General features: G+C 57.7%; 1 protein-coding gene across 2 annotated transcripts; it reads left to right on the top strand.

The window, feature by feature from the left end:
* Positions 1-669: 669 nt before the first annotated feature.
* On the top strand, positions 670-11,763 carry CNN2 (calponin 2). 2 transcript variants are annotated; one of them, XM_029216192.1, is made up of 8 exons: positions 670-785; positions 2,198-2,269; positions 7,906-8,027; positions 8,549-8,615; positions 8,717-8,854; positions 9,783-9,899; positions 10,052-10,198; positions 10,760-11,035. In XM_029216192.1, exons 2-8 carry the CDS (start codon positions 2,258-2,260, stop codon positions 11,033-11,035), a joined length of 879 nt encoding a protein of 292 aa, XP_029072025.1. In that variant the 5' UTR covers positions 670-785; positions 2,198-2,257. The 2 variants fall into 2 exon arrangements, with proteins under 2 accessions (XP_029072025.1, XP_029072024.1); XM_029216191.1 differs by lacking the exons at positions 670-785; positions 2,198-2,269 and adding an exon at positions 3,985-4,152 and having other exon boundaries at positions 10,760-11,763.
* The last annotated feature ends 2,203 nt before the right edge of the window (positions 11,764-13,966 follow it).

Genomic DNA, 13,966 nt, shown 5'->3' on the forward strand with positions numbered 1-13,966 from the left:
AGGTGCTGGAAGGTGGACAGTGAACAGGCCAGGTGGAAAGAGTGTCAGGCGGAGGGCGCAGCCAGGACAAAGGCCCTGAGGCAGGCCTGGTGCTGATCATTAGCGGCAGAGCGAGGAGAAGCCCCCGTGTCTGGAGCAGAGTGAGCAAGGGAGAGCGTGGGGCCTGGAGGACACCTTTGTTGAGGGGGCAGTGGGCAGCCATGGAGGATTGGGAGCAAGGGAGGTTCCTGACCTAACAGGCTTGAAATTTTATTGTTACTTTTTAAAAAAATTTTGGCTGCGCCGGCTCTTAGTTGTGGCATGCAGGATCTTTAGTTGAGGCACGCGAACTCTTAGTTGCGGCATGCATGCGGGCTCCAGTTCCCCGACCAGGGATGGAACCCAGGCCCGCTGCATTGCACTAAATCTTACCTACTGGACCACCAGGGAAGTCCCTGTTGTTACTGTTATTTTGTTTTCGCTGCATCGTTGGGGCCATAGGACCCTCCGGGGTCTCACTCAGAGCCCTGACACTGCAGGGAAGGGGCCCAAGCCCCTCACCACACCTGCAGCCCCTGTGCCCAGCCACCCAGACCGCCAGGCCCTACCCCCATAGCCCAGCACCGGAGGCTGAGGCTCTGGGGTTTCCTGCAACTCCAGGTCCTCCAGCCCCTGGCCCACGTCCCTCTGGCATCGCGGAGGAGATCCTGCCCCAGAATACCTGCATCCGCCCCCAGTGAGCCTGCATCATTCCACACCTCCCCTACCCCCACCGCAGTCTCCCCGGATCAGTCCAGGACAAAGAGGTGAGTGCGGGGGCGGGGGGGGGGCGGAGAGGGTGGCTGGTCAAGGGCGGAGGACAGCTGCAGAGGCCCCAGACCTCCCTGCCACGTTCTGAGGCTAAGCCAAAATTCCTAAGATTTTGACATGTGTTGAGTCAACATGCCCTTACCTCAGCTGACTGGGGATTGGAAACCAGGCCCAGGTGGGGGCCGCTGAGGTCATAGGATTATACAGAACCACATAATTCTGTAAGTTTTAGGTCCTGGGGGAGTTTCTCAAATTATAATATTACAAGCTTTTGGAACCCCAGGGTTTCAAAATCTGGGATGTCTGATCTGAATTTCTTGAGTTCCAGGAGGCTGAGAATCTAGACCATGGGTCAATAAGCTTTTTTCTTTCTTTTTTTCTTTTTTAAGCTTTTTTCTGTAAAAGGCCAAAAAGTTAATATTTTCAGCTTTGCAGCCCAGGGACTACTCAGCCACAAGCAGTCTGTACACAAACAGCTGGGCGCCAATAAAACTCTGTCCAAACATGGAAATTTGGATATTATATGATTTCCATGTGTCATGGAATAGTATTCTTCTTTTGATTCTTTAAAAACCTCTTAAAAATGTAAACACCATTCTTAGCTCGTGGGCTATACCGGAAAAAAAAAAAATAGCATCTGAATTTGACCCACAGTCCAGAACAGCGTTGGGCAGTAGAAAAATAAGACAAACCATACACAGAATTTTAAATGTTCGCTCATGTTAAAGAACTAAAAGAGAATAGTTTTGGTCATATATTTCACTTCACTTGATATCTGGGAAATATGATCATTGCAACAGGTAATCGATATGAAAAATGATGTATGAGGTATTTCACACCTGTTTCTGTCCCGTGTCTGAAATCTGGCCTGTTTCCCGACACTGACGTTTCCTCGGAGACACTCATATGTAGCCCGACTGCGTAAAACTGACGCTGAAAAGGAAAACGCGTGCACACCCAAGTGGTTTCATGTATACTCAGACATTTTCCAAAAACTGGATCCGGTGTTGGTTTGCACTTTTAAATTGGAATCAGTTAAAAATCAAGGAAAGTGAAGGTTTCCCTTCCTTGGCCTTGCCAGCCACACCTCCAGGACTCAGGAGCCACGCAGCCGGCGGACAGGGCCCAGGAGGGCATTCTCGGTGCCATCTCGGTCCCATTGGTCACCACTGGTCTAAATGCCAGGATTTGCGTCACCCAGCATTTATGTGGTACCTACAATGTCCCAGGCATTTTTCTGGGCACCTGGTGAATGTCAATGCCTGGGAGGTAAGCCCATTTCTCAGGCGAGAGACTGAGGCCTGGTGGCATTGGGGGCTTGTCCAGTTCACCAGAGGGAAGGCAGGCAGGTGGTTCTAAAGTTTGGAATCATCCAGGCTCAGTCTTCTGTGGTTTTGCTCCTGTCCAGCCATGCAGAGGCCCCACAGCCGCCCGGCGCCCCAGACATGGCCGGCCCCTGCACTGGAGTATGCCTGCCTCGGTGAGTATCAGCAGGTGTCACGTGCAACTTCCCTGTCCAGAGGCCCCCAGCTCTGGATGGTGTCCCTAGAGAGTCACTGGTGGCCCCCCTGGACAAGCACCGGGGTCGGGGCATGACAGGAGGACCATGGGCGTGTTGCTGGCAGCCACTGACCACCCCAGGCTGGAGTAGGTACTCAGGGGACTGGCTCGAGCCTCCTTCCCCACAGTACCCTGGGTCCTGCCCACCCCCGTGCCCCAGCAGGACCTGCAAGGGGTCCACTCAAACCGCCCTCTGCCCCCACAACTCCCCACCTAGACACTGATGAACCACCCGTTCCCACACTCCACCGCACTGTCTCATTGTTGACCACTGGTTCCCATTTCACACATGAAGAAACACACCCAGCAGGGAAGGGACTCACCCAAGACCACCTGGCTAGGACTTGAACCCTGAAGAAAGCCTTCAGATAGATGGAATGGGAGACATACAGTCAGGGAAAGTCAGTAGATATCTGGGGAGTGGGGTGCCAGGGAGGAGTGCTCCCAGGGAAGGACAGGGTGAGTCATCTCTAAGCCCTCACAGAGCCCAACCAGCCACTTGTCAAATGTGTCAAACTCCTACTTATGCTTCAAAACCCCACATCCCACATCCCCTCTTACATGCCTCTTTCCTTCACCCCTCCAGTGGAGCACCCACTCCCTCCCCTATTTCCTCCACCGCAGGTCCCTCCTTCTGTCCTGTACCTGCTTGCATGGAGCAGGGGTGCCTATGCCTGGGTTTGTCTTCCCAGGGATGGACAGGGCCAGAGCCAAGGTCTCCAGGGAGCCAGTATCGCCTAACAAGGGGCTGGCCCAGCGGCCCCATCAGGGAGCTTTCAATGAATGAATGAATAGGTGTGTGAATGAATGAGTTACTGAAGAAATGAATTTATTTATTGTATTATTAATTTATTGATTTATCTGTACAAGCAGGCAGCTCCTGTTGAGTGCCAAGTGTGTGCCTGGCCTGGTTCCCTTGGCAGCCTCAGCCCTACCCCCAAGGCATCTCCTGACTTCAACTCTCTGTTGTTTCACCCCCTTCCCTATTCCCCACCATCCCTCAGCCCAGAATTGAAGGCCCCTTCACATCCCCTACTTCCCCAACCTATCAGATTGATCTCTACACGCTTTCAACCACTGACGGTCCCTCCAGGTCTTTGCATGTTCTGCCAGGAACACTAATCCCTTTTGGACTGGCGAACTCCGACTCATCCACCAAAGCCCCAGCACCAAGGGCCCCTCCTCTGAAGAGCCTGCCCTAGTTCCTTTGCTAACCACCCAGCTAGGAGAGTTCCCAGAAGGGGACCTAGAATGGGAGGCGCCTCTAAGTGGCAGAGAGGGGGTTCCTCATTAGTGTCCCAAGGGAATTAGGGTCCCACCCAACCATTCCCCCCTGCCATCATCGTGCAAAAGAGTAAACTGAGACCCAGAAAGGGTGAGAGAGCCGCCTTGGGGCTCCCAGCAGGGAGAGGGCAGGGGTGCCGGGTCTCGGCGGTGCGGGGCCCCGGTCCCTCCCTGCCTCAGTCTCCCGTGGGTTCAGAGAGGGCGGGGCCCTCCGGGCTTCTGGTGACAGGGTGCTGCGCCGGGGCGGGGGTCGGGCGGTTGAGGGGCTCAGGAAGCCCGCAGCCGCAGGAATCCGGCGCCGAGCGGCCTTATAAGGACATGTGCGCCGGGCGCCAATCAGCGGCGGGGGCGGGGCGCCGGGTCCGCGTCCCCCGCCGGCTCGCCTGCCAGCCCGGCCGTCCGTCCGTCCCGTCCCGTCCCTTCCCGTCCCTTCCCGCGGCGCCGCGCCCGCCAGCCATGAGCTCCACGCAGTTCAACAAGGGGCCCTCGTACGGGCTCTCGGCCGAGGTCAAGAACCGGGTGAGTGAGGGGCGCACCCCCGCCCCGCCAGCCCAGCCCGTCGCACCCTCCGCTGCTGCAGGGCGGGCGCCCCGCCGGATCCCCAGCGTCGGGGGCGGCCCTCCTTCCTAACCTCTGGGGGGTGCCCCCGAAGCTCCCCCAACTCGGCGGAAGCAGTGAGGTCTGTGCTCTGGCAGCCCCCAACATCTGGGAGCGGTTGGGTCTAACCCCTTCCCCAGCCCTGCGCCTCCAGCCCTCCCCCGCCTGAAGCCCCCCGTCCACCGCTCTCAACCCCCCAGCCCTGGGCCCCTCCAGAGCTTCAAGGCCTGAGAGGGCCCGAGGGAACCCCAGCGGCCCCCTTCTCATCCCCCTCCCCCACTTCTGCTTTTGGGGCCACTTAAGCTTAGGGGAGGGGAGAGGAGGGGAAGGGGGCGGGCCGAGTGTTTGTGAGAAGCCCGTTGCCCCCCCCAGGAATTCCCCGACCTCTTACACCTGGGAGGCGGGGCACCCAGGGGGAAGGTGGAGTTGAGGGGGCCCGCCTTCCACCCCGCACCCCCTGCTGTTCCTTTCCACATTCTCTTTGTCCCCGTCTGACAAACTTTAAAGGGATAGCTAAGGCGTCCGCAGGACCCGTGGGATCCCCTGAATGTGACCCTAAGATGTGGGTTTTGTAACTTGCAAATGCGGGCTGGGACCTGGGGACACACTTTTAAAGAAAGCACTTGTGGTTCTGGCTCAGAGAGAGGGGCAGGCACGTCTGCAAGGCCACACAGCAGGGTCAGCGCACCTAGGGAGAGAGGAGCGGAGGATGATCCCAGCCCTGAGGGAGGTCCTAAGCCTGACCCGCAAGGGTCATCCAGCCGGAAGGGGAGTGTGTCATCCCTGTCCACCCGACACGCACACACCGCCACCTGGGAGTGTGGTCCCACAGCGGCAGCCGCCCCGCCGGGAGCCTGCCTGGGCACGCCGGGGACACAGCCCTGCCAGCTCCCAGGCCCCTGCCCGGTCGGCACTCCAGGGCCTGCAGACACGAGGGAGAGTTTCCGCATCACCTCTGTGAGCCCCAAGGAGCCTCCTTCCAGCCCGTTTGGGAAGTCGAGGGACCGAGCATGGTCCCTGGGCAAGCTCCCCATGGTTCCCCCTTAAACACACAATTCCCCACTCCAGCAATAATGCCATGGTGAGGAGGGGGGTGTTTATGGGCCCCACCCAGCGCCAGGATGGTCTAAGACCCCTGGTTTGCACACGGGGTTCAGAGACATTGCTCAAACTGCCCAGAAGCACACAGCTGGCCAGAGGCAGAGTCAGTCAGGACTCGAACCCAGACCTGCCGCAGCCACTGCCCCATGGCCACCGGTCCTCCTGGCAGTCCAGGCATCTCCCTTGAGGCAGCAGGAAGTGGGTGAGAGTACAGCACCCCAGCGGGGTGGGGGCCGCTTCCTGCAATGGAGTCTGTGGAGCCAGATTGACAGCTGCCCTGTCGGGGATGAGGTCAGAAGGCTCCCTGTGACCAGCCCTCAGTTTGCAGGTCTGGAGAATGGGTGGGCCACCCCCGAATTGGAAACCAGGTTCCTGTGGCTTCTCAGCCACGCCCCATCCACTTTACCAGCTGCTTGAGAGGAGGAGAGAGACCCGGGGCCCTCTCTGCCCAGCCCCCCAGGCCTCAGTCCCCCACCCCTCCATGGCCCGGAGGCAGGCTGAGGTCCAGTGTATCCCTCTGAGATCCCCGGCCGGCTGGGGGGCCTAGACCACTGGGAACAGCTGGTCCCGATTTAGCAGGGAGGCAGCGGCTGCATTCCTGGCAGTTTGCGGTGGGGAGGAATGTGCTGAAGGCTGGCTGGGCAGCCACTGCGGGCGGGGCTGGGCCCTGCGAGCCGTCGGGGACGGGGCCCAGCTGGGCAGGCGGGCCAGGCGTCCAGACCAGCCTGCCTGCTTCAAGCTCGGCTCTCATAATGACACCCTCTGCTTCCTCCAGCCCTGCTGCTCCCCGGCCTGCGGGAACCAGAGGAGACCCGCGGGAACTAGAGACCCGCGGGAGCCAGAGACCGGGCAGATGGGGTTAGCAGGCCAACCTCCCGCCTTTGTGTCCCCTGTGCTCTGGGCGGCTCAGCCCTGGTCCTGCATCTGGGGCTTTATATGCAGGAAGCAGGAAGCGGCGCCCAAGTTTGGAAAGCCTTATGAAAACAATTCAAACATAAATGGGGAAACGGAGGCACAGGGTGAAAACTTTCCATGGTCATGGGGAGCTGGGGGCAGAGCTGGGAGGAGGACTTGGGGCTGCAAAGGCAGCTCTGGGTCCCTGTGCCCTCGAGGTGTGTAGAGGAGAGGAAAAGAGACGGGCAGGGATGGCGTGAGTAAAGGTGAGCAGGGGTCTGGGGTCGAAGCCCACCCAGCTGGGCAGCCAGGTCCTCAGCTTCTTACCATCCCTCCAGGGAGCCGCCCTGGGGCTGCCCGCACACCACACCATCCTGGGTCTCCCTGGGTGTTGTGAGATGCTGTCGTGGGGAGCAGGGAGCGTTGTGTATGTGGACAGCCGTGAGCGCTGATGCAGGACCATGAGCATCTTTATCCAGAGACGGCCTGAGCTGGATGGCACGGCTTGTAGTGAGGGTGGAACGTAAGCTAGGAGATAGATCATATGGCAGAAGGTGGAGAAAAGCTAGAAAGAAAATAAAGTAGGGCTGGGGGTGGAGGGGATGAGGAGGGCTGTCATAGCCAGGTAGTCAGGGAGGTTCTCTCCAAGCTACAGCTGGAGTGAAGGGAGGGACCCAGCTGTGCAAACATCTGAGTCCAAAGTGACAGCATGTGCAAAGGCCCTGAGGCAGTAACTGGCCCTGTGGCCAGTTCAAGGGGCAGAGAAAGGTTTGGTGGTTCCTTAGTAAATTAAGCTTAGGATTATCTTGTGACCCATCAATTCTACTCCCTGGTATATACCCAAAAGAATTGAAAACAAGTGTTCAAATAAAACTTGTAAATGGATGTCTATAGCAGCTTGATTCACAAGAGCCAAAAGGTGGAAACAGCCCAAATACCCATCAGCAGGTTAATGGTTAAACACGTGTCCCTCCACACACGGTAACATCACTCAGCCATGAAAATGGGTGAAGCCTGACACTTGCTACAGCGTGGATGGACCCTGAGACCATGATGCTCGGTGAGAGAAGCCAGACACAGAAGGACACACAGGGTGTGATTCCATTTATGTGAAACGTCCAGAACAGGCCAATCCACAGATACAGAGAGTGGGTTCATGACTGTCAGGGACTGAGGGCAGGGAGGAGTGGGAGGTGGCAGCTTATAGGGACGGGCTTCCTTTTGAGATGACGGAATATTCTGGAACCAGACAGAGGGGATGGTTGCACAACCTGGTGAATGTACTAAATGCCACTGATTTATGAGCTTTAAAATGAGCTTTAAAATGGTACCTCTTGTGTGTTTCTCAACACAATTTAAAAACAGCAGGGAAAGGCCAGTGTCTCTAGTGCTGGGAGACCAGGGAGGTGGCGGACGTGCGGGCAGATCCTTCTGGGGCCGTGTTGGCTGCCCTGTGGGGTTTGACACCAGTGAAAGTAGATTAGCCCCGACAATTGTCAGTGAGAGATTTGGGGTGGTTTATCTGCGCTGATGGGAAAGGGTCTGCTTGGGTGGCGTGGGGACCTCTAGGCCCCTCGGTCTTTTCTTCCCCTGGAGCCCTGGGCCCTGCCGCATTAGGAGCTTCACTGGGCTCCCGCTGGGTATGGGCTCACGCCAACACTGTGCCCTCTGCCCCTCCAGCTCCTATCCAAATATGACCCTCAGAAAGAGGCAGAGCTCCGAAGCTGGATCGAGGGACTCACTGGCCTCTCCATCGGCCCCGACTTCCAGAAGGGTCTGAAGGATGGGATCATCTTATGCACGTGAGTGCGTGTATCCGCATATGCTCATCACCCTGACTGTTCTGCACAATGAGGTCACGCTCCACGTGCTGTGTGACGCCTGCTTGCTTTTCCTGATGGGTCTCTGGTCTTTCTTGCTCTTCTTCCTTTTTCTTGTGTTACTGCTTTGTCTAGGATCTCTAATGGGGAGCATCCTCTCGGGAGAGCCTATAACATTTCTGGAAGACCTTCTTTGCTGCACCCTATTCAGCCGTGGTTCAAACATTCCATGGTTTGCACATTAAAAATGTTAACGGAAGTTCCCAGATTCACTCCCCAAACTCGGTGGTTCTGGACTATACTCCCAGTGCTGGTTATTGTCACTCTTTGGCATCTTTGCATCTCTGGTGGGTGAAAACTGGATTGCAAGAGGGGAAACTGGGGCCCAGAGAGAGGCAGTGAGGTTGGCCAGGAAGGCATGAATTGGTCTCTTGGGTCTCTGAAGTTCTGCTACACTAATGGAGGTTCCCTTTTCCCCACCATCCCATATGTCCCCCCACCAGACTCATGAATAAGCTGCAGCCAGGCTCAGTCCCTAAGATCAACCGCTCCATGCAGAACTGGCACCAGGTGAGGGACAGGGGGGTGGAATGAGGATGGGGCTGGGGGACCCCATCTGACGGGGGGGTAAGACCGAGGCCCCTCACTATCCTTTTCCTGCTTCCTCCCAGCTAGAAAACCTCTCCAACTTCATCAAGGCCATGGTCAGCTATGGCATGAACCCTGTGGACCTGTTCGAGGCCAACGACCTGTTTGAGAGTGGGAATCTAACACAGGTGCAGGTGTCTCTTCTTGCCCTGGCCGGGAAGGTGAGGCCCAGAGAGGGGCAGCAATCTGCTCAAAGTAACACAGCGAGCCAGGCGGGGATTTTCAGATGCTGTTCATTCATTCCTTCACAAAGATTTCTGAGCACCCACGAGGCGCCGGGCACTTTGGATACAAGGGTGACCAAGGCAGACACAGTCAACCCCTTTATGGGCAGACAACGAACAAATCTCCATTTTCTTTATTTACAAAAAATTTTATGTTAGAGCATTTTTAGGTTCACAACAAAACAGAGTGGAAGGTACAGAGACTTCCCGTCTACCCCCTGCCCCCACTCATGCACAGCCCCCCCTACTTTACATAGTCAGTGAACCTCCGTGGACATCTCCTTAACACCCAGAGTTCCCATTAGGGTTTGCTCTTCAAATCATTGTTTTACAAATTATAAATCGTGAGAAGTGCCTTGAAGGAGAAGAAATCGTTAGGCCGATGTCTAGGGTCTAAAACAGAGACCAAGACGGGCTGGAACAATGTTTCAGGAGGAGGAGGTTTTCATGTCAGGGAATTGTGTTCTGAACGGTGCTTTCAGAAGCCCCCTGTGATTGCCACGTGGGTAGTGAGGTGGGGAGACCAGGGAGGAGTGGGGGACAGGCGTCCAGGGGAGAGACGATGGCCGTGGCCTGGCCGAGTGGCTGGGGCTGGGTAGAAGGAGGTGATGGAAGGTGAGAGAGATAGGAGGTGATGACGCCCCCTAAAATTCTTGGCCTGTGCAGCTGTAAGGCTGGGGCTGCCATTGCCTAGGGAGGGAAGGCTGGGGGCCACAGGGCTGCTGAGCCCGAGGTGTTGGGCTGCTGGTATGGGGGGCAGGTTGCAGCCAGATACCTGGGCCTCCCCTGGGCTCACACACCCCGGGCCTGGCTGGGGGGACCCGGCTGCCCCTCCCTGATACTCCCACCCCCTCTTTCCCCCCAGGCCAAGACAAAGGGGATGCAGAGTGGCGTGGACATCGGCGTCAAATACTCGGAAAAGCAGGAGCGGAACTTTGATGATGCCACCATGAAGGCGGGCCAGTGTGTCATCGGGCTCCAGGTGGGTGCGCGGCTGCTCCAGTCCCAGGGTGCGTGGGTGGTGGGCTTGTGATGCGACCCAGGCCCTGTCCAGCCTGGTAGCCCCTCAAGTTCGGGGCAGGGTCTGGAGGCCTGGTGGGGGCAGCCTGACCTCTCCCACCTGCGTCCCTGCAGATGGGCACCAACAAATGTGCCAGCCAGTCAGGCATGACGGCCTATGGCACCAGAAGGCATCTGTATGACCCCAAGAACCATATCCTGCCCCCCATGGACCACTCGACCATCAGCCTCCAGATGGGCACAAACAAGTGTGCCAGCCAGGTGGGCCTCCCCAGTCCCCCCGGGCCCCCACCCACCTTACCAAACCCTGAGGGCTCATCCCTGTTGCTGAGAGCATCTCCCGCTGAAACCCACTCTGGGTTTCTCTCCTACCCCTCTGGCCGTGCCTGCTCTGACTCTGCCTCAGCCTGCTGTGTGTCCCAGGGGAAGTTACTAACCAGCTCTGTGCCTCAGTTTCCCTCAAAGTTTTGCCCAGAGGCCCATCCAACTCTGATATTTTTAGACCCTGCTGTTGTCACTTTTCCTGCTATGTTGGTGTATCAGTGTGATGCCTTTGGAGCATTCAGGTCCTGGCAGGCCTGAGCCCCAGCCTGGGGAGCTTCCTGGCTGGCAGGGAGAGAGAGCTGGACCCAAACACCAGATCAACTCAGCACAGAGTCAGAAAAGAGAGGGTTCTGAGCAGGGCTTGGAAGGATCTGTAGGAGTTTGCACTGTGAGTGCAAAGACAGGGAGGTGGGAAAAGGTGTGGGAATTTAGGGGAAGTTCTCTGGGGCCTCTGTTTCCCCTTTTCTTCCCTCCCTGACGCCTCTTCTCTCTCTCCAGGTGGGCATGACGGCTCCAGGGACCCGGCGGCACATCTACGACACCAAGCTGGGGACAGACAAATGTGACAACTCTTCCATGTCCCTGCAGATGGGTTACACGCAGGGCGCCAATCAGAGCGGCCAGGTATTTGGCCTGGGCCGGCAGATATACGACCCCAAGTACTGCCCGCAAGGCCCAGCGGCCGATGGGGCTCCAGCGGCTGCCGGAGATGTCCCAGACCCGGGGGAGGCCCCAGGGTACCCCCCCTACTACCAGGAGGAGGCAGGCTACTGAGGCGCCCATGCGGGCTGTCTCCCATCATTGCCCCATCTGGGTTTTCGGGTTTTTCTGTGTTTTTGTCTTGTTTTTCTTACATGTCTGAGTGCTGCCAGCTGAAGGTCTGGGGAGAAGGAGTGAAGGCCATATCCAGATGCATGTGGGGTGGGGGGTCCCCGCCAGGGCACCTCCAGGCATGTTTCCCAACAGGCTTTGGGCCAAGTTGCAGGGGAGAAAGACGAAACCCGGGCAGGGAGGGGGACCGACCCCAAGTGGTTTCCGGTTGCTTCTTCCCTTCTTCTCTTTTCTCTGCCGATCAGTTTGTGGTTTCTGTACCCACAGAAGTTTCAGGCCGTTTTAGTGAAATGAAAATACTTTTTTTTTTCAGGGGAACGGTAGGGGGATGGTGGAGGGGGCTACTGGGAGAAGGTCAGGCCACAGTCCCAAAATATTTTAGGCCTCGTGAGGTACTGGATTTCCCTAGGACCCTCAGACCACCGGCCCTGTCCCCTGCCAGGGGCCCAGTGGGGATACTGAGGCCCAGGCAGGATAGTGCATTTCTGAGTGGTTGAGGCAAAGCCAGAAGCCCCCATACTTGTCCCCATACCCCACCAAATACTGCACAGGGACCCCCATCCAGAGGCCCTCCCGGGGACCAGCCCCTGCCCAGGAGCCCTGGGACCAAGAAATAATGTGAAATACCGACTGTGGACCAAAGGAAATAAAACCTCTTTTTCGGAAATGAAGGTGCTGGAGTTGGTGCCCAAGACAGCCTGGGGGGCGGTGCCTGGCTTGGATACTTTCTGGGGTCCTGGGATCTGGGGTTGGGGGGGACCTGGGGGTGGGGCAAAGGGCAAACCTGTAAGTAGGTCCTCAGGACGGTGGCTTCATCCAGCCTCCAGGCCTTTGTGCATTTACTCGTCCCGGAGTTCCCTTCTGGCAAACTCCTATTCATCCTTAAAGCCCCAGTGACAACAACAACACTCTCCTTTCTTTTTTTTTTTATTTTTTATTTATTTATTATTATTTTTTGTGGTACGCGGGCCTCTCACTGTTGTGGTCTCTCCCGTTGCGGAGCACAGGCTCGGGATGCGTAGGCTCAGCGGCCGTGGCTCAGGGGCCCAGCCGCTCCGCGGCATGTGGGATCTTCCCGGACCGGGGCACGAACCCATGTTCCCTGCATCGGCAGGCGGACTCTCAAGCACTGTGCCACCAGGGAAGCCCCCAAACTCTCCTTTCATGGAGCCCTTCCCACCCTTCTCACCTTTCCCAGCACCTTCAGAGCTGTGGATCCACACACATGTTTCATTAAGACCTTGTGAAATATACCCAATTTTCTGGAGGGGGAAACATCTGGAGGTTTCTTCCAAATCAGTGTCACCATCGTGACCCAAGATTCTAATCTTAGGATGTTGAGGGCCCCCTCCCACTTCTGCCATCACCTGACCCACTGTAAGGACCGAGGAATGTTTGTGGAATGAATGAATGAACAAATGATGACTCTAGTCGAACCCCCATTTTCTGGATGGGCAAATGGAGTCCCAGAGTATTAGGGCGAGTTTGGCTAGGGCTGGAGGGAGAGCGGGGAGAAAGGGACCTCCTGAGACCAGGAGCTGCGGTATTGCAGGCGGCTATGCAACGTGGGCCTGGCCGGTGTGTTCGGAGGCCAACCCGCGTGGGGTGAGCCGGGCGCCCCTCCTCCTTGGGGTGCTGCAGCAAGAGGCGAGCGATCCCTTTAAGAAACCCGGCTCAGCGCGGCCCGGCTGTGACCCCGCCTCCCCCGTCGGCGCGCGCGGCTCCGGTTGGCCCGGCCTCTGAATGGCGGCTATGGAAGCCAATGGGAGCGGATGGGGTGGGGCGGGGCCAGGCCGGGGCGCGGGACGCCAGGTACAGGTCGCTGCCGCGGTGCCGCGCCCGCTGCGAGGTCTCCTTTTTTTTTTTTTTTTTTTTTTTTGCGGCACGCGGGCCTCTCACTGTTGTGGCCTCTCCCGTTGCGGAGCACAGGCTCCGGACACGCAGGCTCAGCGGCCATGGCTCACGGGCCCAGCCGCTCCGCAGCATGTGGGATCTTCCCGGACCGGGGCACGAACCCGAGTCTCCTGAATCGGCAGGAGGACTCTCAACCACTGCGCCACCAGGGAAGCCCCGAGGGCTCCTCTTAAAGGAGCCGCTCTCCCCAGCCGCTGTCGGGAGGAGGGAAGGAGGCAAGAGTTGGGGGCTGGAACGGTGGGAGTGTCCCGGAGAGAGAGGAAGGCCCTGAGACTCGAGGATGCGGGGGTGCGGATGGGTGGGAAGGAGGCAGATTCCGTGGGAAATCAGGGGTGAGGCCCGACTCCAGACTGCTACTCACCTTCACACCCTGCCGGGGAGTGTTGGGTGCGGCAGAATTGATCACTAATTCTCCACGGGGAGGTATGGGCATCAGACTCACCAACCTACACCTGCAGCCCCTCTCCCCATTAGTACGCCGCTAAGCTCTCTGCTCCGTTTTACCAATACAGAAACAGAGGCTGTTCCCCGCTGGTCCCACTTGTAAAGGAGAGTCCTGGAGTGAGAGTCAGGGGTCCTGGGTCCACTCCCTGCCCCTCTGGCGGCCTCAGTTTCCCCATCTGTACAATGATGAAGTAGGCCAGGCTGGACGGTTCCAAGCAAGGAACAGGATCAGGAATCGCTGGTTCCAGGCGCCGCCCCTGCTCTTTACTCATTTTCTGGATCTTGTGGGTCTTCTGAGCGGAAGAATACTACGTGAGGGGAGGGCAGAGCTGGGGCCCTGCCTCCAGCTGGGTAACTTGCCTGTCTCTCTGGGGGCCTGGGGTGGCCCCTCTTCCAGCCAGTCGTGTAAAATACTCGTTGCTATTATCATTGGAGAAGAGCGCGGGGTGGGGTGGGGTGGGGGAAGGGAATCCTTCCCCGGGTTAGGGATGAGGCTGGCGGACAGAACCTGGAGGC

This window comes from Monodon monoceros, unplaced genomic scaffold, assembly GCF_005190385.1.
Source record: "Monodon monoceros isolate NGI ecotype Baffin Bay Population unplaced genomic scaffold, NGI_Narwhal_1 Super_Scaffold_12, whole genome shotgun sequence".
In the NCBI taxonomy this organism is placed as follows: domain Eukaryota; kingdom Metazoa; phylum Chordata; class Mammalia; order Artiodactyla; family Monodontidae; genus Monodon; species Monodon monoceros.

Bases quoted from the DNA above. Each gene is read 5' to 3' on its own strand.
- CNN2 (XM_029216191.1), top strand. From the start codon at position 4,090: ATGAGCTCCACGCAGTTCAACAAGGGGCCCTCGTACGGGCTCTCGGCC. The intron at 8,855-9,782 runs GTGAGGCCCAGA...CTTTCCCCCCAG, and splicing joins TTCTTGCCCTGGCCGGGAAG to GCCAAGACAAAGGGGATGCA. The intron at 9,900-10,051 runs GTGGGTGCGCGG...GCGTCCCTGCAG, and splicing joins AGTGTGTCATCGGGCTCCAG to ATGGGCACCAACAAATGTGC.